This window comes from Pristiophorus japonicus, chromosome 10 (assembly GCF_044704955.1).
Source record: "Pristiophorus japonicus isolate sPriJap1 chromosome 10, sPriJap1.hap1, whole genome shotgun sequence".
Lineage (NCBI taxonomy): Eukaryota > Metazoa > Chordata > Chondrichthyes > Pristiophoridae > Pristiophorus > Pristiophorus japonicus.
The window spans coordinates 117,402,058-117,426,996 of NC_091986.1; the positions used below are offsets into that span (position 1 = coordinate 117,402,058).

At 45.1% G+C, this 24,939-nt stretch overlaps 1 protein-coding gene across 2 annotated transcripts in view; it reads left to right on the top strand.

Annotated features, from left to right (window-relative positions):
• The window catches only part of dlg2 (discs, large homolog 2 (Drosophila)), a 1,568,664-nt gene that overhangs the window by 788,094 nt on the left and 755,631 nt on the right, over positions 1-24,939 (top strand). For both annotated transcript variants that reach the window (XM_070892045.1, XM_070892046.1), the window contains exon 9: positions 19,918-19,968. In XM_070892045.1, the coding sequence (XP_070748146.1) occupies positions 19,918-19,968 (51 nt within the window). The remainder of the gene's footprint in view (positions 1-19,917; positions 19,969-24,939) is intronic.

Below are 24,939 nucleotides of genomic sequence, written 5' to 3' on the forward strand. Positions count from 1 at the left end.
TCTCCTCATATGACAGTCCAGCCATTCCTGAAATTAGTCTGGTGAACCTTCGCTGCACTCCCTCAATAACAAGAACGTCCTTCCTCAGATTAGGAGACCAAAACTGAACACAATATTCCAGGTGAGGCCTCACTAAGGCCCTGTACAACTGCAGTAAGACCTCGCTGCTCCTATACTGAAATCCCCTCGCTATGAAGGCCAACAAATCATTTGCCTTCTTCACCGTCTGCTGTACCTGCATGCCAACCTTCAATGACTGATGAACCATGACACCCAGGTCTCGTTGTACTTCCCCTTTTCCTAATCTGCCGCCATTCAGATAATATTCTGCCTTCGTGTTTTTGCCCCCAAAATGGATAACCTCACATTTATCCACATTATACGGCATCTGCCATGCATTTGCCCACTCACCTAACTTGTTCAAGTCACCCTGCAGCCTCCTAGCGTCCTCTTCACAGCTCACACCGCCACCCAGTTTAGTGTCATCTGCAAACTTGGAGATATTACACTCAATTCCTTCATCTAAATCGTTAATGTATATTGTAAAGAGGGGTCCCAGCACTGAGCCCTACGGCACTCCACTAGTCATTGCCCGCCATTCTGAAAAGGACCTGTTTATCCCGACTCTCTGCTTCCTGTCTGCCAACACGTTCTCTATCCACGTCACTACATTACCCCCAATACCATGCACTTTGATTTTACACTCCAATCTTTTGTGCGGGACCTTGTCAAAAGCCTTTTCAAATTCCAAATACACCACATCCACTGGTTCTCCCTTGTCCACTCTGCTAGTTACATCCTCAAAAAATTCCAGAAGATTCGTCAAGCATGATTTTCCTTTCATAAACCTATGCTGACTTGGACCGATCCTGTCACTGCTTTCCAAATGCACTGCTATTTCATCCTTAATGATTGATTCCAACATTTTCCCCACGACTGATGTCAGGCTAACCGGTCTATAATTACCCGTTTTCTCTCTCCCTCCTTTTTTAAAAAGTGGTCTTACATTAGCTACCCTCCAGTCCATAGGAACTGATCCAGAGTCGCTAGACAGTTGGAAAATGATCACCAATGTATCCACTATTTCTAGGGCCACTTCCTTAAGTACTCTGGGATGCAGACTATCAGGCCCTGGGGATTTATCGGCCTTCAATCCCATCAATTTCCCCAACACAATTTCCTGCCTAATAAGGATATCCTTCAGTTCCTCCTTCTCACTAGACCCACTGTCCCCTAGTACATTCAGAAGGTTATTATTGTCGTCCTTCGTGAAGACTGAACCAAAGTATTTGTTCAATTGGTCTGCCATTTCTTTGTTTCCCATTATAAATTCACCTGAATCCGTCTGCAAGGGAGCTACATTTGTCTTCACTAATCTTTTTCTCTTCACACATTTATAGAAGCATTTGCAGACAGTTTTTATGTTCCTTGCTAGCTTCCTCTACTATTCTATTTTACCCCTCTTAATTAAACCCTTAGTCCTCCTCTGTTGAATTCTAAATTTCTCCCAATCGTCAGGTTTGCTGTTTTTTCTAGCCAATTTATATGCCTCTTCCTTGGTTTTAACACTATCCTTAATTTCCCTTGTTAGTCACGGATGAGCCACCTTCCCCGTTTTATTTTTACTCCAGACAGGGATATACAATTGCTGAAGTTCATCCATGTGATCTTTAAATGTTTGCCATTGCTTATTCACCGTCAACCCTTTAAGTATCCTTTGCCAGTCTATTCTAGCCAATTCACGTTTCATACCGTCGAAGTTACCTTTCCTTAAGTTCAGGACCCTAGTTTCCGAATTAACTGTGTCATGCTCCATCTTAATAAAGAATTCTATCATATTATGGTCACTCTTCCCCAAGGGGCCTCGCACAACAAGATTGCTAATTAGTCCCTTCTCATTACATATCACCCAGTCTAGGATGGCCAGCTCTCTAGTTAGTTCCTCGACATATTGGTCTAGAAAACCATCCCTAATACACTCCAGGAAATCCTCCTCCACCGCATTGCTACCAGTTTGGTTAGCCCAATCAATATGTGGATTAAAGTCGCCCATGATAACTGCTGTACCTTTATTGCACACATCCCTTATTTCTTGTTTGATGCTGTCACCAACCTCACTACTACTGTTTGGTGGTCTGTACACAACTCCCACTGGCGTTTTCTGCCCTTTGGAATTCCGCAGCTCCACCCATACCGATTCCACATCATCCAGGCTAATATCCCTCCTTACTATTGCATTAATTTCCTCTTTAACCAGCAAAGCCACCCCACCTCCTTTTCCTCTCTGCCTATCCTTCCTAAATGTTGAATACCCCTGGATGTTGTACCACCGTGAGTGGTAGCTTGTGCACCGCTCCATCGTAGGAGACCTTTGCAGTAGAACTGCCGATTACAGGAATCAGTTCCTTTATGTTTAATTCTCAGTTTCATGCGAATGGGAGTCAAGAGTGACCTTGAGGCCTTGCTGCACCACAATTTTTCAAAAGTCTTTTTGCTCATAATGGACTGGCTCGTGCTCGTGACCAGCTCTATTGACACCGGGAGTCCATTTAATTCAACCTTCAGCATTATCGGGGGACACTTTGTGGTAAATACCTGCATCCCATATTCCTCCTCTGCAACATGGTGGTTTGCATGATTAACAGGGTTTGCAGCTCGCCTGCACATACATTGGAGGTGTCCCATTGTTCCCCAGCCCTTACAAATGTACCCTTTGAAGCGGCATGAATGGAAACAATGATCATCCCCGCAGTGCCAACAAGGTGTTAATGGCCTTGCATTCATCACCCTTGATGGTGGACTCTGAGACATCTGCGGACGTGCAGCTGCAGGCAAGTGGGTCCTGCCCTGTACATTGCGATTTGAAAAGAACATCACTTTGTTCACAGTACTTGTTGCAGCACTTGTGTGCTGAGAGATTTGTTTCGTATTGTCACTGGTGGCAATGAACGCCTGGGCTATCACTATGGCCTTACTCAAGGTTGGGATCTCTACAGTCAAAAGTTTGCGAATTATCACTTCATGGCCAATGCCAAGTATGAAAAAGTCTCTGAGCATGTGCTCCAAATGTCCTTCAAATTCGCAACGTCCTGCAAGGCGTCTTAGCTCGGTGACATAACTCGCCACTTCCTGGCCTTCAGACCTTTTGTAGGTGTAGAACCGGTACCTCGCCATCAGAACGCTTCCCTTCGGATTCAGATGCTCCCGGACCAGTGTACACACATCATCGTATGGTTTCTCTGTGGGTTTTGCTGGAGCAAGCAGATTTTTCAGGAGGCCATATGTTGGTGCCCTGCAGACGGTGAGGAGAATCGCCCTTCATTTGGCAGCGTTCACTTCTCCATCCAGCTCATTGGCCACAAAGTATTGGTCAAGTCGCTCCACGAAGGTTTCCCAATCATCTCCCTCTGAGAATTTCTCCAGGATGCCCACTGTTCTCTGCATCGTTGGGTTCATCATCTGTATCTCATCGCCAGTTGTTGTATATGAATAAAGAGTCTGACTGGAGACTGTGAGCTCAAAGTAAAGTGTGACCTTCTTCTTTTATTGCAGATCTCCAGAGTGCCTCTCCAGCCTGTGAGGCCTCCTTAAGTACCTGTGCTCCCAGGGGATTATGGGATCCCTTGGGACTCCAGGGGATGAACCTTTTGGTGGCAGTACAAGGTATATAGAAGTTTAGATACATAGCACTATCCTGAAAGGTCCTTGACATCCAGGGAGCTCTAGATTTGGGAGTCCCAAGCTTTCTCTTTGTGATAATTTGCTCGGAACCCTCACTATCTCCTCCTTGTATGCCCCGCCCGATCTGTTTTACCTTCAAGTAGCTGTTTCCATTCGACCTTTGTTGAAACACCTTGTTCTTGGCAGTTGATAATAACCAGGAGCCTCTAAAATTAATGTTAATTGGGATCAGTTGATGTATTTATGATCTCAATACCATTTTTGTTTTTGCATGCCCGATTACAGCCCCTGCTCACCAAACATAAATGGTGAAAATTGGGATGTGGCCATTTTGAGTGTATATTAAAATGATGACCAACTGCAATCAGGGAAAGCTGGAAGCTGGCTTGGCACACTTTTTTTTTGGAGTCTCTTGTCGGTTTTGAGGTTTAAAGGCTGCTGTAGGTCCTGGAAAAATTATGGCTGCTTCTCAAAACTGGTATTTCCTTCAATCTCGGTGCTTCCATCCTTTTCCTTTCACGTGGTGCTGCATGTTTTCAAAATCGGCCACCCCGCAAGATTTACCATGACCAGATCCCCGAGACGGCTATGGTGATTGGGTGTTGTGCTGACAGCTCACCAAGTTTGAGTGAGAATTGACCGTGAAAATGACATAGACCCACGGCGATCCCTTTGGGCGGGAATAGTAAATGCCTTGCCCACTGCCTGCTTGATCTGCATCAATCTGAAAATTGCACCTTTGTTTCTGGCCTTTTACAGGTGAGTACCAGCCAGATTAGTCATTCCTTTAATTGGACATTATTTTAACCATACATGTACTGTACCAAAGAAGAAAACAAAACAAATATGTCAAAAAAACTTCAACATTTTTGCCACGAAGATAAAAATTAATTTAAATTAGAAAATGAGAGAAATTGTATTTTCCTGATTCTGTTAAACAAATAATATTTTAATCCAAGATCCTGTAAACATACAACATTAAAAGGTTTGGGGTGAAGGAAAGCTGCTGACTTGTAACTTTGGGTTAACTTAAATATGCCCTTCTCTAGAAAAGATTAATACATTCTAAAGTTTTCATAGAATAAAATATAAATGAGCGATGTACTCACTTATTTATTCTCTTCGTCTTTTGTATTTAACTAATAGCAGATTTGACCCTTAGATGCCCTCTGAAGTGGCCTACCAAGGCACTCAGTTGTATCAAAAAAAAACTGCTCAGAGCAATTAGAAATGGGCAATGAATGCTGGCATTTATGAATGAATAAAGAGTGAATAAAGAAATAAAAATGCTTGATCATGAAGTAATTTTTAAATGATGATAGGAAGTAAAGCACCGTGTGGAATTCTGGGTAATTAAAGTATTTCTCTGAATGCTGTTTGAAGCAGATTGTTAACCAGGTAATGCGACAGAAAAGTATCATATTGCATATACCATAAATGCACTGTTTATGTTACATAGATATTCAACTTTGTGCTGATACAGCAGTATCTTTGACAGATGTATATTCTTCTGCAGACCAAGGCAACTAATATTAATTGGATAACTTTCAATATGCTATCACAAAATGATTATATTGCCTCTAAGATCCTCTGCCTAATCAGGCACTATCTGAACACTGTTAACATTGACTTCCTGCATTTCCTTAATATCTAGAGGATGATTTATTTCTTTATAATTCACTTTCTGAAAGTAACATAGTGAATTCTCTGAAGAGATAACAGGAAAAGTAAACAAGGGCAATGTAGTGGATGTGGTAAACATGGACCTTCCAAAGGCCTTCGATAAGTTGCCACAGTGGTCCCAGCATGGATCCCTGTGGGACACCACTTCTCACTTTCTGTCTGTCACTTCCCCAAAGTCGGTGAAACCTCCTTTAATTCCTACCATATGAGGCTCATGATAAAGGTCAGGGAGTATGGAGTCAGGGGCCAGGTAGCAGAATGGATTGAAAGATAGCTACAAAACAGAAAACGGAGGTCTAGAAGTTGGTTCATGCCCAACTTCGGGCACAAACAGAGTGACAAACAGGAAGCCCAGACTAATGAGCATTAAGATGGTGCAATTTGAATAGGCAATGGCGCCAACACTGTTTCAGGCAGGCACACTGGATGAATACAGTGCTGTCTAACCAATATGACGTGTGCCGTATACCTGCCACGGAATGAGCAAAGAACATGCGTGAAGGGTCCAATATGGCGTGTGTGCTCTATATCCTCAGCAAGCATGCACTGCACGCCATATTGAACGCTTCAGCGCCGGTTTCCTGCCTGCAAAATGGGTGCTGTGTGATCCAACGTCCATATCAATACATAAGAGTTAAGGGAAGTTTCTTTGACAGTGAGAAAGTGATAGACAGAAAGAAAGTGAGAAGTGATATCCCATAGGTATCTGCGCTGGGACCAGATGTTTACCATACACCATATAAGCTGATGACATTGCCATAGGCCAGGCAAAACATGAATCTGTCCATCGAGGAGACCCGATCAGTGATTTACAGAGGATGGAGGCCTACTTCCGCCAATGACAACTTCGGCCAAACCCGCAAAAGACCGTCACCTCGACAATCCACCCATCAAACAAACCAAGCTTCCAAAGTCTCCTTTTGCAGCGCAGAGATAAACTAGGCCAAAAAAAATCTGCTTTTTAGGAGTCATGCTCGATCGCACCCTGTCGTATGGATAACATCTCCAGAACCTTGGGAAGAAACTAATGAGTAGGGTCAATTTGATCCAGAAACTCGCCGGATCCACATGGGGAGCAGAGGCTCAAACCCTCCATACGGCAGCACTCGCCGTAGTGTACTCCACAGCAGAGTACTGCTTTCTGGCATGGCTATCAAATCCGCATGCCAAATCCATTGATGTCTTCCAGCTGAATTCTATGATGAGAATTATCCCCGGCCACTTTTATCGACACCAACACCATGCCTGCACGTCTGGCAAACATCGTACCACTTCACCTACACCGCGACTATGCAGTCTCCAGAGAATACAACTGCTGCTCCAGCAAAGGCATGCCGATCCAGGCCAACTTGAACAACCTAGCGTCAACCCGTCTCAAGTTTAGAAGGCCATTTTGGACCATTGCCAAAGCCCTTCGGCGTTCTCCTGTCAGCCTTGATGGCAAAATGCTTGGAAGAATTGCGACATACGGAATGGATTCCTTATAGAGAACCCGACAGTACAGGTTGAACCTCTCTTATCCGGGACTCCCTTATCCGGCACCACCCCTCATCCGGCACCATTCCTGGCAGGAGTTCGGGTCTGTATGTGAAAGCGGCAGAAGCTGCTGCAGCATTGAATGTGGGATGGCCGGTGATCTGGAGAATCAGTGCCGGCCTCCCACTCTCTCACCGACCACCCACATCCACACCGACAGCCCCCGAGAGAGAGAGAGAGACAGCCCGACACTCACACAGACAACTGCAGCCATTGAGCTTCACAGCACCTGCCATTTTGCAGCATTCTGGCATCGGCAGACCCTACCTGGGTTGAAGCAGCCAGGTCTCTTGGTGCAAGGTCGAGCCCAGTGGCGGTGTCAGGGCCCGGAAGAGGTCGGCGAGCAGCGGGAAGAGAGGAGTTGGCGAGCAGCGGGAAGAGAGGAGGTCGGTGAACAGCGGAAGGTCAGCGAGCAGCGGGAGGTGAGAAGGTCAGCGAGCAGCGGGAAGGGAGGAGGTCGGCCTGAGGACACAGCGTGGGTGTTGTTGGTGCCCCAGGTCTGGTGGGGGTCGGCGTGACCTCCCGTCGTACGCAAAATCCCTTATCCGGCACAGGCCAGGTTCCGAGGGTGCCGGATAAGGGAGGTTCAACTTGTACAACCTGAAGGATCAAACCTTCCTCGCAAACAGTGGACAATCATCAACTGCCTCAGAACCAGTCATGGTAGATGCTACAACCTTCTCCATAGATGGATTAAAGCATCGCCATCATACGACAGTGGAGCTCCTATCAGACCCTGGAGCGTATAATTGAGCATTGCCTTCAGAGGAAATTCGTAGGCAGCCCACAAGATATCCACGCTTTGGCCTGGATATCTGACTTCGATGTTGACATTTGATTTGCTTTGCTACTACCATACGAAAGAAGACCATATACATAAATGATTTGGATTCATATAATGTACGTATGGTAGCAAAAATTGAAGATCATACTAATTGGAGAGTATAGCTAATAATGTGGAGGACTGCATCAAAATACAAGAAAACATAAATAGGTTTTCAGATGTGCAGATAAAATGGTAAATTAAATTCAATATAGCCAAGTGTGAGATACTACATGTTGGTAGGAGAAATAAGGAGACCACACATTCTGCGGAAGGTAAAAAAAAATTAAGCCGCAAAATATGGCTGAGTAGCGCCCGTTGTTTGGGTGCTATGAATACTGTTTATGCTATCCAAGGCGCACATGCACACATCTGTTGCAGGCCGCGCCGGATGCCAGCTTGGCAAGTGTAGACAGATCATGATGTCCATCAGCACCTATCCCTCTAGAGGGACATGATCGGGGCCCAGGAGAGGCGTGCGTTCAGGGCCCAGAAGAGGCGAGGGTCCAGGGGCAGCACAGGTCAGCCCACACTGCGATATGTGCGCGCGCTAGGTCCGTGCGGCAGATCTGGTCTCCAGTCATCTTGGTTAATCCTTGCTACTGGATCGAGCTCTGTCAAGCCTGTGTGGTGGCTGGTGTGTAACGGCCACCACATGTTAAAAAAAATCCACGGACAGGCATCTTCCACCCTTCAAGATTTAGTTCGGGACCTGGAATATTAGGTCCTTTGTTGAAACATCTGTGAACTTTTTGGCGTGGAAGGAAGTCATCTTCGATTCGATGGACTGCCTATGATGGGGATGATGATCCCCCTGCGATGTCCCCCACGTGATGTCCGTGTCCACCCCGCGATGCCCAAACCTTCCCCTCCACTCTCTTCCTGATTCTGAGTAAATATTGGGTCCATAACATTCAGACTGGGTTTCTTCCAATTGCAAGATGAAGAAAATTGGAAGTATATCACTGAGATATCTTCACTGCTTTCCTCCTTCAACCTCTGCACCGAACGACTTCTCATCCTCGGTGATTTCAACCTCCTTCTCAGTGCATCATGCTCACTCTCTCCTCTGAGTTCACTACTCTCCTATCCTCCCTTAATCTCTCCCTCCATGTGAACTCACCAACCCATATTCACGGCCACCCCCTTGACCTTGCCATCTCTCGTGGCCTCGCTATTCCTACCGTGTCAATTGCAGATAAGGCCATCTCTGACCATTTCCTTGTATCGCTCTCCACCCATATGCCCCTTCCACTACCCAATCCTACTTCCTTCTGCGTCCGCCCCGAAAAAACTCTCTCCAAACTCTCTTACAACTGCACTTATCAACTCCAAACTGTCCAGCCTTTGACCATGCATTCACCATGACATTTATGCAGCCACCGATCTTCTCAACCAAACCTTCACCACCACCTTTGATGCCTTAGTCCCTATTAAAACCATTACTCTCACCCTGGCCGTTCCCTCTGGTACGGTCCTCATTTTCGCTCCCCCAAGTCCAAGGGGCGCAGACTTGAACGGATATGGCGGACAACTAGTTTAGCCATTCACCACCAGATCTGGCTGGACAACATAAAGCATTATCGAGTCCTACTCTTGTCTGCCAAAATTGCTCACTATTCCAAGATCATTCTAAAATGCAACGATAACCTCCAGCTACTATTCTCTACTGCTAACTATCTTTTTAAACCCCTCTCCCCAATCTCCACTCTCACCTCTAACAACAAGTGCGAGGAGCTCATGGACTTCTTTGTTTCAAAGATTGAGACCATCTGATCAGCTGTCTCTGCCAGTTCCCTTCCTTCCCCTAGCCAACCGGGCCAAATTTCCTCGGAGGTTCCCCTGCCCTAGTGTGAACTTGCATCTCTCTCCAGTTTCTCTCTGTCTCCCCTCTTGACCTCTCCACGCTCATCTTGTCCATGAGACCCTCTTCCTGTTCCCTTGACCCTATTCCCACTAAACTGCTGAGCACCCAACTTCCTTTTCTGGCTCCCATTTTAGCTGACATTGTTAATGGTTCTCTCTCCTCAGGTACCGTCCCCCTCTCTTTCAAATCTGCCGTCATCACCCCTCTCCTCAAAAAAACAACACTTGATCCCACTGTGCTTGGAAGCTACTGCCCCATCTCCAACCTCCCTTTCCTCTCCAAAGTCCTTGAATGTGATGTCACCTCCAAAATCCGTGCCCATCTTTCCCGGAACTCCATGTTTGAATCCCTTCAATCTGGTTTCCGCTCCTGACACAGTACCGAACTGACTCTCATCAAAGTCACAAATGACTCCTTTGTGACTGTGACAAACTATCTTTCCTTGTCCTTCTCGACCAGTCTGCAGCCTTTGACACGGATGACCACTCCATCTTCCTCCAACGCCTCTCCAGCTGGGTGGGACTGCACTCGCCTGGTTTCATTCTTATCTATTTAATTACAACCAGAAAATCACCTGCAATGGCTTCTCTTCCCACTCCTGCATCGTTACCTCTGGTGACCCCCAAGGATCTATCCTTGGCCCCCTCCTAATTCTTATCTATATGCTGCCCCTTGGCTTATATCATCCAAAAACACGGCGTCAATTTCCACATGTACGCTGACATATTTGACCCTGAAATGAGCTTCCGATCACATATCCGTGGTATAACTAAAACCGCCTATTTCCACCTCCATAATATCACCCATCTCCACCCCTGCCTCAGCTCATCTGCTGCTGAAACCCTCATCCATGTCTTTGTTACCTCCAGACTTGACTACTCCAATGCACTCCTGGCTGGCCCCCCACATTCTACCCTTTGTAAACTTGAGGTCATCCAAAACTCGGCAGCCCGTGTCCTAACTCACACCAAGTCCTGATCACCCATCACCGCTATGCTCGCTGACCTACATTGGTTAAGCAATGCCTCAATTTCAAAATTCTCATCCTTGTTTACAAATCCTTACATGCCCTTGCCCCTCCCTATCTCCGTTAGCTCCTTCAGCCTCACAACCCCCCGAGATGTTTGCACTCCTCAAATTCTGCCCTCTTGAGCATCCCTGATTATAACTGCTCAACCATTGGTGGGCGTGTCTTCAGCTGCCTAGGCCCCAAGCTCTGGAACTCCCTCCATAAATCTTTTCTCTTCTCTACCTCTCTCTCGTCCTGTAAGACGCTCCTTAAACCCTACCTCTTTGACCAAGTTTTTGGTCACCTGCCCTAATTTCTTCTTATGTGGCTCATAGAAACATAGAAACATAGAAAAAAGGTGCAGGAGTAGGCCATTCGGCCCTTCGAACCTGCACCGCCATTCAATGAGTTCATGGCGGAACATGCAACTTCAGTACCCCATTCCTGCTTTCTCGCCATACCCTTTGATCCCCCTAGTAGTAAGGACTACATCTAACTTATTTTTGAATATATTTAGTGAATTGGCCTCAACAACTTTCTGTGGTAGAGAATTCCACAGGCTCACCACTCTCTGGGTGAAGAAGTGTCTCCTCATCTCGGTCCTAAATAACTTACCCTTTATCCTTAGACTGTGACCCCTGGTTCTGGACTTCCCCAACATTGGGAACATTCTTCCTGCATCTAACCTGTCTAAACCCATCAGAATTTTAAACGTTTCTATGAGATCCCCTCTCATTCTTCTGAACTCCAGTGAATACAAGCCCAGTTGATCTAGTCTTTCTTGATATGTCAGTCCCACCATCCCAGGAATCAGTCTGGTGAATCTTCGCTGCACTCCCTCAATAGCAAGAATGTCCTTCCTCAAGTTAGGAGACCAAAACTGTACACAATACTCCAGGTGTGGCTGGTTTCAAATTTATTTGTTTTGTCTTATAACACTCCTGTGAAGCGCCTTGGGATGCTTTACTACATTAAAGATGCTATATAGATACAAGTTGTTGTTCTAATCCGAGGCTGGTCTCAATTACTTCTTGTGAGCTGATTCCAGAATAACGTTATTAGAGGCCTAGGCACAGATAACCTTGTTACTGTTTTCACAATTGAATGAATTGTGTTTTGGGATGGACCCAAGGAATGGAGACACTTGAGTAAAGAACATTTTATGAAAAATCTGAGTGCCTAAAAATTCGAGAGCGCTGGAAATCTGCCGATGTTAATGGCCGCTGAAATTAATGGCGCTGGCAGCACCAGTATATTGATGCTGCTTCCTAATTAACATTAACGCAGCGCTAAGCGGTAGTCTCAGCAGGAGGCCTAATGTTTCGTGGCTGTAGCGTCATTGCAGCCAAGACAGCCTTCTCTTAAATCAAGGCTGTCATTTTGGAAAGCAATGAGATCCCTTAAATGAAAAAAAATCATTTAAAATAGGTAATTTTTAGTCCTTGAAGCTCAACTGCCTTCTGAAAAACAATTAACATTAAAAAGAAGTCCCAAATGGCAGTCTTCAGCACTTAAAGCTGAATGGCCTTTGCACCTAATAAAATGAGGAAAGTGCTTTAGCACTAACACAAATGGCTTAGCAAGCCAGGGAAAGGCACCCAGGCTGTCAGACGTAGCACTCCAGCTTTCTGTAGGGGGTCAACACTGCACGAGAGGTTCTCTACCCACAGGGGCTAGGAGACCCTTCAGAAAGAACGATGTGGGACATGATCACTGAGGCCATCACTGCCTGCAGTGTCGTCCCACCAACAGGCTCCAGTACCCAAATAAGCTTCATGACCTCAGACCAGTGGGCAAGATCAGTGAATGCATCTTCAAAAGCCATCTCCTATGACTGCACCACCAAGCTCACACACACCTCAATGCACAACTCCCCCGCCCCAATCACTCACCCACCAACAATCTGTACCAAACACAAGGCACACCTCCCATTCCGAGCTTCATCTCACCCCCTTGGAGGAGATGGTGCTTTCCATTCTTGGCAGGGGTATGCATGGCTGAGTCCTTGGCCAGCGGTGGGGCTGAAAGGTACAAGATGCTGGTATCCTAATACGTTATCCTCCTTCTTGCATGCACCTCTTGTTTTGCCACCCTCTCCTCACCACAACTCCACCCTTGTGCCTTCCTCATTTCACACACCCAAGAAATGAAGCCTGCTGAGCCAGTGGGTGACCAAGAAGAGAGGGAGGAGAGTGAAGAAGAAGAAGAAACACCATTACTCGATTTCACACTCCCAGCTATCAGCTCCTCGAGGTTGTCCTGCAAGGCCATCTGCAGTCTTCCCCACTGAAAGTCAGCAGCCTTCCACCAACCATGCTGCAGCCACTGGGATAGCATTGCGTGACATTAGTAGGATAGGCAAAGGCACACACAAGACAGTCTCTAAGGGAATGCATAAGGGGGGTAAGTTGATTTCTTGATGTCACAGAAACACAGAAGCACAGAAAATAGGTGCAGGAGTAGGCCATTCGGCCCTTCGAGCCTGCACCACCATTCAATAAGATCATGGCTGATCATTCACCTCAGTACCCCTTTCCTGCTTTCTCTCCATACCCCTTGATCCCTTTAGCTGTAAGAGGCCCTACAAGCTGAATTTAGGGAGCTAGGAGTTAAATTAAAAAGTAGGACCTCAAAGGTCGTAATCTCAGGATTGCTACCAGTGCCACGTGCTAGTCAGAGTAGGAATAGCAGGAAAGTTCAGATGAATACGTGGCTTGAGGAATGGTGCAAGGGGTGGGGGGATTCAAATTCCTGGGACATTGGAATTGGTTCTGGGGGAGGTGGGACGAGTACAAACCGGACGGTCTGCACCTGGGCAGGACCGGAACTGATGTCCTATGCGGAGTGTTCGCAAGTGCTGTTGGGGAGGGTTTAAACTAATATGGCAGGGGGATGGGAATCTATGCAGGAGGGCAGAGGGAAGTAAAAAGGGGGCAGGAGCAAAAGGTAGGAAGGAGAAAAGTAAGAGTGGAGGGTAGTGAAATCAAAGGCAAAATCAAAAAGGGCCACATTACAACATAATTCTAAAAGGACAGAGTGTTAAAAAAACAAGACTGTAGGCTCTGAGTCTCAATGCGAGGAGCATTCATAATAAAGTGGACGAATTAACTGCGCAGATAGATGTTAACGGATATGATGCAATTAGGATTACGGAGATATGGCTCCAGGGTGACCAAGGCTGGGAACTCAACATCCAGGGATATTCAATATTCAGGAAGGATAGACAGAAAAGAAAAGGAGGTGGGGTAGCATTACTGGTTAAAGAGGAGATTAACACAATAGTAAGAAAGGACATTAGCTTGGATGATGTGGAATCTATATGGGTAGAGCTGCGAAACACTAAAGGGCAGAAAATGTTAGTGGGAGTAGTGTACAGACCACCAAACAGTAGTAGTGAGGTTAGGGATGGCATCAAACAGGAAATTAGGGATGTGTGCAATAAAGTTACAGCAGTTATCATGGGTGAGTTTAATCTACATATAGATTGGGCTAACCAAACTGGTAGCAATACTGTGGAGGAGAATTTCCTGGAGTGTATAAGGGATGGTTTTCTAAACCAATATGTTGAGGAACCAACTGGAGAGCAGGCCATCCTAAACTTAGTCTTGTGTAATGAGAGGGGATTAATTCGCAATCTTGTTGTGCGAGGCCCCTTGGGGAAGAGTGACCATAATATGATAGAATTCTTCATTAAGATGGAGAGTGACACAGTTAATTCAAGAGACTAGGGTCCTGAACTTAAAGAAAGGTAACCTCGATGGTATGAGACGTGAATTGGTTAGGGTAGACTGGCGAATGATACTTAAAGGGTTGACGGTAGATAGGCAATGGCAGACATTTAAAGATCACATGGATGAACTACAACAATTGTACATCCCTGTCTGGCGTAAAAATAAAACAGGAAAGGTGACTCAACCGTGGCTAACAAGGGAAATTAGGGATAGTGTTAAATCCAAGGAAGAGGCATATAAATTGGCCAGAAAAAGCAACAAACCTGAGGACTGGGAGAAATTTAGAATTTAGCAGAGGAGGGGGAAAATAGAGTATGAGAGTAAGCTTGCAGGGAACATAAAAACTGACTGCAAAAGCTTCTATAGATATGTGAAGAGAAAAATATTAGTGAAGACTAATGTAGGTCCCTTGCAGTCAGAATCAGGTGAATTCATAATGGGGAACAAGGAAATGGCAGACCAATTGAACAAATACTTTGGTTCTGTCTTCACAAAGGAAGACACAAATAACCTCCGGAAAATACTAGGGGACCGAGGGTCTAATGTCATATTGGATGGATAGATTTATAAAGTTGGATTGGAAAGTTTGCTTCGTGGTGGCTTTTATTTCAGTAATGTGGCCAAGAGACTGCTATGATGGTCAGTAACAGAGGGAACAGAAACAAATTTGATGTGAAATTATCACATAATACTTATATCTAACTTTCTTGCTCTTTGTTGCTGTGCTTGTTTCTTTTTGCTTTCTTTGTTTTCCCTCTTGCCGTTTCTTGTTCTGATTTTCCTTCTTGTGTTTCTCCTCTACTTTCTTTTCCTTCTCTTTGTTTTGTCTCACACACCAAGTCCCAAATTTCTGGCCTTTATTGGCCTGATCTCAGGACATTGCAGTGTGCTATTTGTATCAAAGTGGTTGCAGAGATTCTCAATAAATGACTTTTTGAAGAAATTACTCAAGATTACCCACCAAACATTTTCCCCATGTCTGCGTGTTGGTTAGAGTACCTTATCAAAATGAGAGTTCCTTATCTATAGGAATTATGCGGTCAAAGAAGTAATATAATTAGAATATTTTGTTTATTGTACAGAAAGCTGTGAGTAGGAATAATCGGGCCATTTTCGGGTTGGCAGTCAGTAACTAGTGGGTACCGCAAGGATCAGTGCTTGGCTCTCATATTTACATATCAGTGATTTAGATGAAGGGACCAAATGTAATGTGTCTACGCTGACAATACAAAGCTTGGTGGTAAAGTAAGTTATGAGGAGGATGCAAAGAGACTGCAAAGGGATATACAGAGGTTAAGTGAGTGGGCAAGAACATGGTCGATGGAATATAATGTGGAGAAATGTGAAATTATCCACTTTGGTAGGAAAAATAGAAAAGCAGAACATTTTTGAAATGGTGAGGGCTTGGGAAATGTTGATATTCAGAGGGACCTGTGTGTCCTTGTACACGAATCACAGAAAGTTAACATGCAGGTAGAGCAAGCAATTAGGAAAGCAAATGGTATACAGTATTAGCCTTTATTACAAAATGATTGGAGTATTAGAGTAAAGACGTCTTATTGCAATTATATCTTCTTCTTCTTCTTCTTCTTCTTCTTAGGCGGTCACTTGTATCGAGGATGACTTGCTTCCACACCAAAAAGGGATGAGTTCACAGGTGTTTCAATGAAGGATCTGACATTCCAGGTCCCAAACTACATGTTGAAGGGTGGAAGATGTCTGTGCACACCAGCCACCTCACGGGCTTGACAGAGCTAGGTCTTGGTCCAGTGGCAAGGATTAACCAAGACGACTGGAGACCAGTTCTGCTGCACGGATCTAGTGCGCACACATATCGCCATGTGGGCTGGCCTGTGCTGCCCCTGAGCACTCGCCTCTTCTGGGCCTCAAACTCACGCTTCTCCTGGGCCCTGATCACACCGCTCTACGATCTCTTGCCGCTCCTTCGCCCTGACCTCGCCGCTCCTCTGCTGCTTGCCACCTCTCCTACTGTACCTGCCCACGCTCCAATCAGCAACCTTGATTTTGGTGACGTCCAATCCAGTCGCTCTTCTTCAAGTTATTGTCCTCCTGCACCAGCTCGCGCTGCTCCATGAAGTGGCATGCCTCCATGCTGCTCCCGGGCCACCGCACCTCCGCTCCTTTTATGGCCCTGACCTGCGGCTGGTGGTTTCTCGCAGGTCGGGGCCTCCATGCTGCTCGTGAAAACAATTATATAGTGCCTTGGTGAGACCACACCTGGTGTACTGTGTAGAGTTTTGGTCTCCTGACCTAAGGAAGGATCATAGGCAGTCCTTCGAAATGAGGATGACTTGCTTCCATGCCAAAAAAAAGGATGAGTTCACAGGTGTTTCGAATGAAGAATCCGAACTACATCCTCAAGAGTGGAAGATGCGTGTGCGTGGATTTTTTTGAATGTGTGGTGGTCGTTGCACACCAGCCACCACATGGGCTTGACAGAGCGAGGTCTAGGTCCAGTGGCAAGGATTACCCAAGATGACTGGAGACCAGTTCTGCTGCACAGACCTAGTGCGCACACATATCGCAGTGTGGGCTGGCCCGTGTTACTCCTGGGCCCCTGGCCCCGAACTCACTTCTCCCCTGGGCCCTGATCACATCCCTCCACAGTCTCTCGCTGGTCCTGCTGCATCTGCCCACACTCCAATCACTAACTTGGACCTTGCTCATCACTGCCGTCGTCCTCCTGCACCATGTGCTGTGAACCCCGATTGCCTGTGGACTTGCTTGCAGCTTCTTCCCAAACGACGTGGCTCCTGGTTCTGTACCGCCGATGCAGTATTCGAGTCCCAGTTTGAGTTACGATCTGTATTGGGTTGGAAAAGCAAGGCTCAGCTCTTCGTGATGTTCCGTCCTTCCGTCCCATGGCGGAGTGCTGATTTCTTGGTGAGGGCGATGAAATACTTGCCTTAGAGGAAGTACATTGAAGGTTCACCAGACTAATTCCTAGGTTGGGGTCATTATCTTATGAGGAGAGATTGAGCAGACCGGGCCTCTATTCCCTAGAGTTTATAAGAATGAGAGGTGATCTCATTAAAACGCATAAAATTCTTAAGGGGCTTGACAGGGTAAATGCTGGGTGGATGTTTCCCCTGGTTGGGAAGTTTAAAACTAGGGGTCACAGTCTCAATAAGGGATCGAGCATTTAGGACTGAAATGAGAAGAAATTTCTTCACTCAAAGGGTTGTGAATCTTTGGAATTCTCTACCCCAGAGGGCTGTGGATTCTCAGTTGTTGAGTATATTCAAGACAGCTCGATAGATTATTGGATACGAAGGGAACAAAAGGATATGGGGATAGTGCAGGACTAGTTGTACATAGAAAATAGGTGCAGGAGAAGGCCATTCGGCCCTTTGAGCCTGCACCACCATTCAATATGATCATGGCTGATTATGCAACTTCAGTACCCCATTCCTGCTTTCTCTCCATAACCTTTGATCCCTTTAGCCGTAAGGGCCGTAGTTGAGATAGAAGATCAGCCATGATCTTATTGAATGGCGGAACAGATTCGAGGGAGCGATCGGCCTATTCCTGCTCCTATTTCTTATGTTCCTCTGTTCTTATATAATCACCTTGTCATGACTGCTTATTTATATTTATTCTAAAAATCTGTTAATAGTATTTCACAGAAACAGCAATTTGTATGAAACTTTTCATTTGGTGTTTTAGCTTCCGCAGTGATGTACTCTTAATAGCGTCAGGTTTAATTTTTTATTCATGTTGAAAACAAATGGTACTGTTTAAAAAATGTAAAGAAAGTAGATTGTGCTTAATTGAAAAAAATGTAAAAATGTTATTAGTAGAGCACAATAGCCACAGATATTTGGTTATACAAAACAAAATAATTATTATCCCGGTATAGATGCCCAAGTCAACTATTTTTTGTATTTTTTCGACCAGTGTTTCTCTCCAAATACCGCGTTTACAGGTTTTGGGCTCAATTTTCCACATGGGCACTTTTTGGCGCAGTTGAAGAGGTACGTCCGATTTTTTTGTGGCCCGACTGCCAGAAAAAAAAGTTCCGAGTTTCGCCGGAATTAACTTTAAATTTGGAGCGGTGCACATTGGCCTTAAGTTCTGTGGGTGGAGCTTAAGGCCTGTGCCAAAAACTGATGTTGCCAAGGTAACGAGGAACGCTCTGAAGGGCTGAGGCTGGGAATAGAAACTGACGAAGGGCTGAGGCTGGGCTGGAAACGGAAAATGACGCTGCTGCTATCCCGGGCCGAATGGCCACCCGCCCCCCAGGTGCCAGTGCCGCTCCTATCCTGGGCTGAAAGGATCCCCCCTGCCCCCCCCCCCCCCCGCCGTCCCGCTCCTATCCTGGGCCGAAAGGACCCCCACCCCCCCGGTGCCGCTGTCATCCCGGGCCAAATGGCCCCCCCACCCCTGGTGCTGTTGTCATCCCGGGCCGAATGCCCATCCCCCCTGCCGGGGCCATGTCTTCAACTCGGCTAAGACAATGACGTCTTCTCTCCGCTGATTTTCTTTTCTCTGCGCCGATTTCCTGAAATGTAGGGAAGGTTTTTCAGAAGGGTGCAATGCGCCGTTTCTCGCTTAAATGGCCAGAAGTGGCACACCTGGCAGGTTCCGCCCTCAGTGACGTCAAATAATCGGCAAACTAAAAAAATTGGACGTACCTACTTTAGAACAGCGCAGAAACTTTGGCGAAACTTGCAGATTTTAGTTTGCTCCAAAAAAATGCATCATACACCAAATAAAACAGCGCAGAATAGTGGCGAAAATTCAGCCCAGAGTGTTAACATTAGGTTTGGTGCTCTGAATCCGGCTTCCTGAGTACCCCTTCTCTTCCTTCACTCCACCATTGGTGGCTGTGCCTTCAGCCAGCTTGGCTCCACGTTATGGACTTCTCTCTCTACGGTCTTTGCATTTCTACCTCTCTAAGACTTCCCTTAAAGCCCACCTCTTTGACCAAGCTCTTGGTCATCCATTTTAATACTTGCTCTTTTGACTCAATCTCCATTTTTCCATACTATATAAGTCAATGTTGTTGTTTATTGCCATTGCTGCTGATGCCAGAAAATTCTGATAGTCCTGAGATGTAATTCTGGTCCTATGAAATACAAGCCAAATTAAACCACACCGCCCAGTGGCATCAAGTTCCTCAGGCATATTGACAAAGTATACGCTGGCACTGTGACAATAGGACAGCTTTGCTTTCAATGTCAATGTGTTACTAACAAATGAGAAGACTCACTTTATCTATTATTTCCATCATATTCTGGATCATCACCAGAGATGACGGCATAATGCTTCCTGTGTGAAATTCTTTGAAGTATTTATTGAAAAGCCTATCAACTATATATAGTATTTTAGTTGAGGTATGAATCGCTGCTGCCAAAACACTAGAAAGGTATGTATGTTTTTGTCTCTTGAAGGCAGTACGTTGGAACAGTGTGTATTTGAGAATCTAAAACTGTATGAGATGTTGTTTGACCTCAATTTTTCAAAGCTGTAGGTGATTTAAATGCAAACCAGTTCTTGTGTGAAATATGTCTGTTTTCATTTTAATCGATTTCTGACATCGTTTTTTTTTGTTCTTGACATTTAGGTCAATGGAACAGAAATAGAATATGAGTTTGAAGAAATCACATTGGAACGGGTGAGTTAAAATGGTCACCGTTACACACGCCTAACCTCTGCACAGTTTGGCACATGGTTTAACATTCAGGTTGTGCTTTGCTACCTGAGTATTTTTGCAATTCACTGAATTGATTATGTATTTGGATAAATGCAATTGATCCATTTATAGCTGAATGATTTGTACAGCTTTCAAAATATACATCTTTCCTTTCACAAAATCTGTGTAACAATGATTTTCTATGCATTTGGATTAATTGTTCTTCGAGTAGGAGTGGAGGAATATATGGAACCCTACAACAGCTTAAATTCATGCAATTCTTTTGACAAATTAATATTGCAATGCAGTTAAATTTGTTTTACTTTACTGCATTTCCCTAAGAGTTAAACACCTATTGAATATGGTAATTACTAGTTAGTTGTGCATTTACTAGATTAAACATCAGCATACTGATGTTGAACTGAATGAGTCCCAACTTCTTTAGATTGTACTTTATTTTGTCCTATATCAATTACTTGGGAAACTTGGGAAACTAAACAGAATGTTGTGTTAAATCCAAATGGCAGATGAAGTATAATGTGGATAAATGTGAGGTTATCCACTTTGGTGGTAAAAACAGAGAGACAGACTATTATCTGAATGGTGACAGATTAGGAAAAGGGGAGGTGCAACGAGACCTGGGTGTCATGGTACATCAGTCATTGAAGGTTGGCATGCAGGTACAGCAGGCGGTTAAGAAAGCAAATGGCATGTTGGCCTTCATAGCGAGGGGATTTGAGTACAGGGGCAGGGAGGTGTTGCTACAGTTGTACAGGGCCTTGGTGAGGCCACACCTGGAGTATTGTGTACAGTTTTGGTCTCCTAACCTGAGGAAGGACATTCTTGCTATTGAGGGAGTGCAGCGAAGGTTCACCAGACTGATTCCCGGGATGGCGGGACTGACCTATCAAGAAAGACTGGATCAACTGGGCTTGTATTCACTGGAGTTCAGAAGAATGAGAGGGGACCTTATAGAAACGTTTAAAATTCTGATGGGTTCAGACAGGTTAGATGCAGGAAGAATGTTCCCAATGTTGGGGAAATCCAGAACCAGGGGTCACAGTCTAAGGATAAGGGGTAAGCCATTTAGGACCGAGATGAGGAGAAACTTCTTCATCCAGAGAGTGGTGAACCTGTGGAATTCTCTACCACAGAAAGTTGTTGAGGCCAATTCACTAAATATATTCAAAAAGGAGTTAGATGTAGTCCTTACTACTAGGGGGATCAAGGGGTATGGCGAGAAAGCAGGATTGGGTACTGAAGTTGCATGTTCAGCCATGAACTCATTAAATGGCGGTGCAGGCTAGAAGGGCCGAATGGCCTACTCCTGCACCTATTTTCTATGTTTCTATGTTTATTTATTTATTATCATGGAGGGAAATTACTGCTGGATCTAATAATGGGAAATGAACCAGAGCAGATAAGAGAAGGAAGCATTGGGGAACTTCAAGGTAATAGCGATCACAACATAATAAGATTTAAGATAAAGATTGAGAAAGACAAAAGACAAAAATGCTAATTTTGAGGGAATGAGAATGGAACTAGGAGAGGTAAACTTGGAAAAAATTGAGATACAAAGAGATTGAACAGCAGTTGGAAATATTTAAAAAGATGATTAAAGATGATAAAAGAGTTCAGGAGCAATATATGTCACTAAAAAACATGAGCAAACTAGCCAGTAATGAAAAACCGTGGATGAATAAAGAGATAATGGTAAAACTGAAACTAAAGGAAAGGGTTTACAAGAAGTACATAGACAATAAAGGAGAGGATGACAAAAGGTAATGCGAAGAAGTTAGGAAAGAAATTTAAAAAAAACAATTCGGAAAGCAAAGAAGAACTATGAAATTAAATTCTCAAGGAGTATAAAAATATATAGTAAAATATTCTACAGACACATAAATAAGAAAAGAAAAATCAGGATAGGGATAGGGCCACTAAGGGATAAACTCACAGATAATGACAGCAAAATGGCAGAAATATTGAATAATTACTTTGCCTCAGTATTTAACAAGGAGACTAAAACGATGGACATAACATTAGAAAAAGTGATTCAAAAATAAAGACATTTAAGATAGAAAGGGGAGAGATAATTGATAAACGAATCAAACTTAGAGAGGATAAAACCCCTGGTCTGGATGGGTTGCATTTGTGCATATTAAATGAAGTTAGTGAAGAGATAGCAGAGGCACAGTTGGAATCTTTACTCAAAGATGTAATAAAAAGTTGAGAAAAGCCAAAATATAATTAAAAAGTAGTCAGCATGGATTTCAAAAGGGAAGATCTTGCTTGACCAACTTTATTGCATTCTTTGAAGAAGTAACAGAGAAAGTGTAGTCAATGGTAATGCAGTAGATGTAATATAGTTGAATTTTCAAAAGGCCTTCAATAAGTAAGAATCATGACTGAGGTCAGAGTATGTGGAGTCAGTGGATATGTAGCAGAATGTACAGCAAGCTGACTGTAAAACAAAAACAGAGAGTTTGGATTAAGGCTAGCAAAAGATGGGAAGTGATGTTCCACAAGGATTGGTGCCAGGATCACTGTTGTTCAACATTTGCGTAAACGATTTGGACTCAGAGAATCAGAAGTGCAATTTCAAAATTTGAAGACAACACCAAATTGGGGGTAATACTGAAGAAGACTGCGACAAAATGGAAGAAGACATTTAAGCAGGCGAAATTGGGGTATTTTGCACCAATAAGTTTTTGCTCGGGCGCGGTGAGAACAGCGCCGCCTGCTAAATTGAGCGGGGGCTTTGCAGCGGGGCTAACATGTAGCGCCCTGCTCGCCTGCGCCCAGCAATGATGATGTCATTGCCATGTACAGCAACCCCTTATCGCCCCAGAAGCTAAATTCGCTTGCCCGCCCTGTGTTCCCGCCTGGCACTGACAACGACAGCTTCAGCACCTCGGCACTGGCTACGGACATGACAACGACACACCCAGCCCAATCAACCCTGCAAAGTCCTCCTTGCCAACATCTGGGTACTTGTGATAAAATTGGGAGAGCTGTCCCACAGACTAGTCAAGTAACAGCCTGACACAGTCATACATATAGAATTATACCTTTCAGCCAATGTTCAAGACTCCTTCATCATCATCACTTGGTATGTCCTATCCCACAAGCAGGATAGACCCACCCGAGGCGAAGAACATAAGAACATAAGAAATAGGAATAGGAGTAGGCCATACGGCCTCTCGAGCCTGCTCCGCCATTCAATAAGATCATGGCTGATCTGATCATGGACTCAGCTCCACTTCCCCGCCTGCTCCTCTGAGAGGGAGTGGCTCCTGGAGTCCTCAACATTGTCTCTGGACCCAATGAAGTCTCATAGCTTCAGGTCAAGCATGGACAAGGAAACCTCCTGCTCATTATCACCTACCACCCTCCCTCAGCTGATGAATCAGTACTCCTCCATGTTGAACACCACTTCGAAGAAGCACTGAGCATAACAAAGGCACAGAATGTACTCTGGGTGGGGGATTTCAATGTCCATCACCAAGAGTGACTCAGTAGCACCAATACTGTCCAAGCTGGATGAGTCCTGAAGGAAATAGCTGCCAGATTGGGCCTGCGACAGGTGGTGAGAGAACCAACACGAATGTAAAACCTACTTGACCATGTCCTCACCAATCTACATGTCACAGATGCATCTGTCCATGACAGCATTGGTAGCAGTGACCACTTCACAGTCATTGTGGAAACGAAGTCCCGTTTTCACACTGAGGACACCTCCATCGTGTTGTGTGACATTACCACTGTGCTAAATGGGATAGATTCAGAACAGATATTGTTTTTTCTCAAATAAAGCAATGTGACTGACTACTGTAGACTTGAGTAAGTGTGACCTTAGTCTCTTTATTCTGACTCCAGAGTGTCGGCACAGCATGGGAGGCCTGCTTATATGCAGTGCTCCCAAGCGATGCTGGGATCCCTTGGGACTCCAACAGATGCGCCCTCTGATGGCAGTAGAATGCTGGTTACAAGGTGTTGCATACATGACATCACTTTCCACAAAGTCAATAGGATACTTATTTATAGGGTGAGACGATCTGGGGCTTTCCGCTCCCTCGTCGATCTTCTCAGTACAAACACAGGTGCAGGTGAGTTGGTTGGGCCTTCTCTGGGCTGCTAGGGGATGATGGGTTCAGCTTCGTGGTCAACCGTGATGTCGGTTGCCACTTGTGTCTGTATCGAAGGGTTGAAGTTGGTGGTGTTCACTTCAGGTTGCTCGTGGCTGTCTGTGAATCACAATTTGGTTTGGTCCAAATGCTGTCTGCAAGTTCGTCCATTTGCAAATTTGACCTCAAACACCCTTTTCCCTTCTTTGGCTACGACAGTGCCAGCAAACCATTTGGGACCATGTCCATAGATGAGTACAAATAAAGGGTCATTAACTTCAATATCGCGTGACAAATTTGCGTGATCACAGTACATGCTTTGTTGATACCGCCTGCCCGCGACATGATCATGGAGATCAGGGTGGACTAGAGAGAACCTTGTTTTGAGTATCCTTTTCATGAGCAGTTCGGCAGGGGGAACCCCGGTGAGCGAGTGGGGTCTTGTGCGGTAGCTGAGCAGGACTCGGGACAGGCGGGTCTGCAGGGAGCCTTCCGACACACGTTTCAAGCTTTGCTTGATGGTTTGGCCTGGCCGTTAGATGTAGGCTTGAACGGGGCAGATGTGATGTGCTTGATCCCATTGCAGGTCATGAATTCCTTGAATTCAGCGCTGGTGAAGCTCGGCCCATTGTTGCTGACAAGGACATCAGGCAGGCCATGCGTGGCAAACATGGCTCGTAGGCTTTCGATGGTGGCATTGAATGTGTTACAGACATTATTACACACTCAATCCACTTTGAATAAGCATCCACAACAACCAAAAACATTTTGCCTAAAAACGGGCCAGCGAAGTCAACGTGGATCCTAGACCACAAACTTAGCGGTGCCT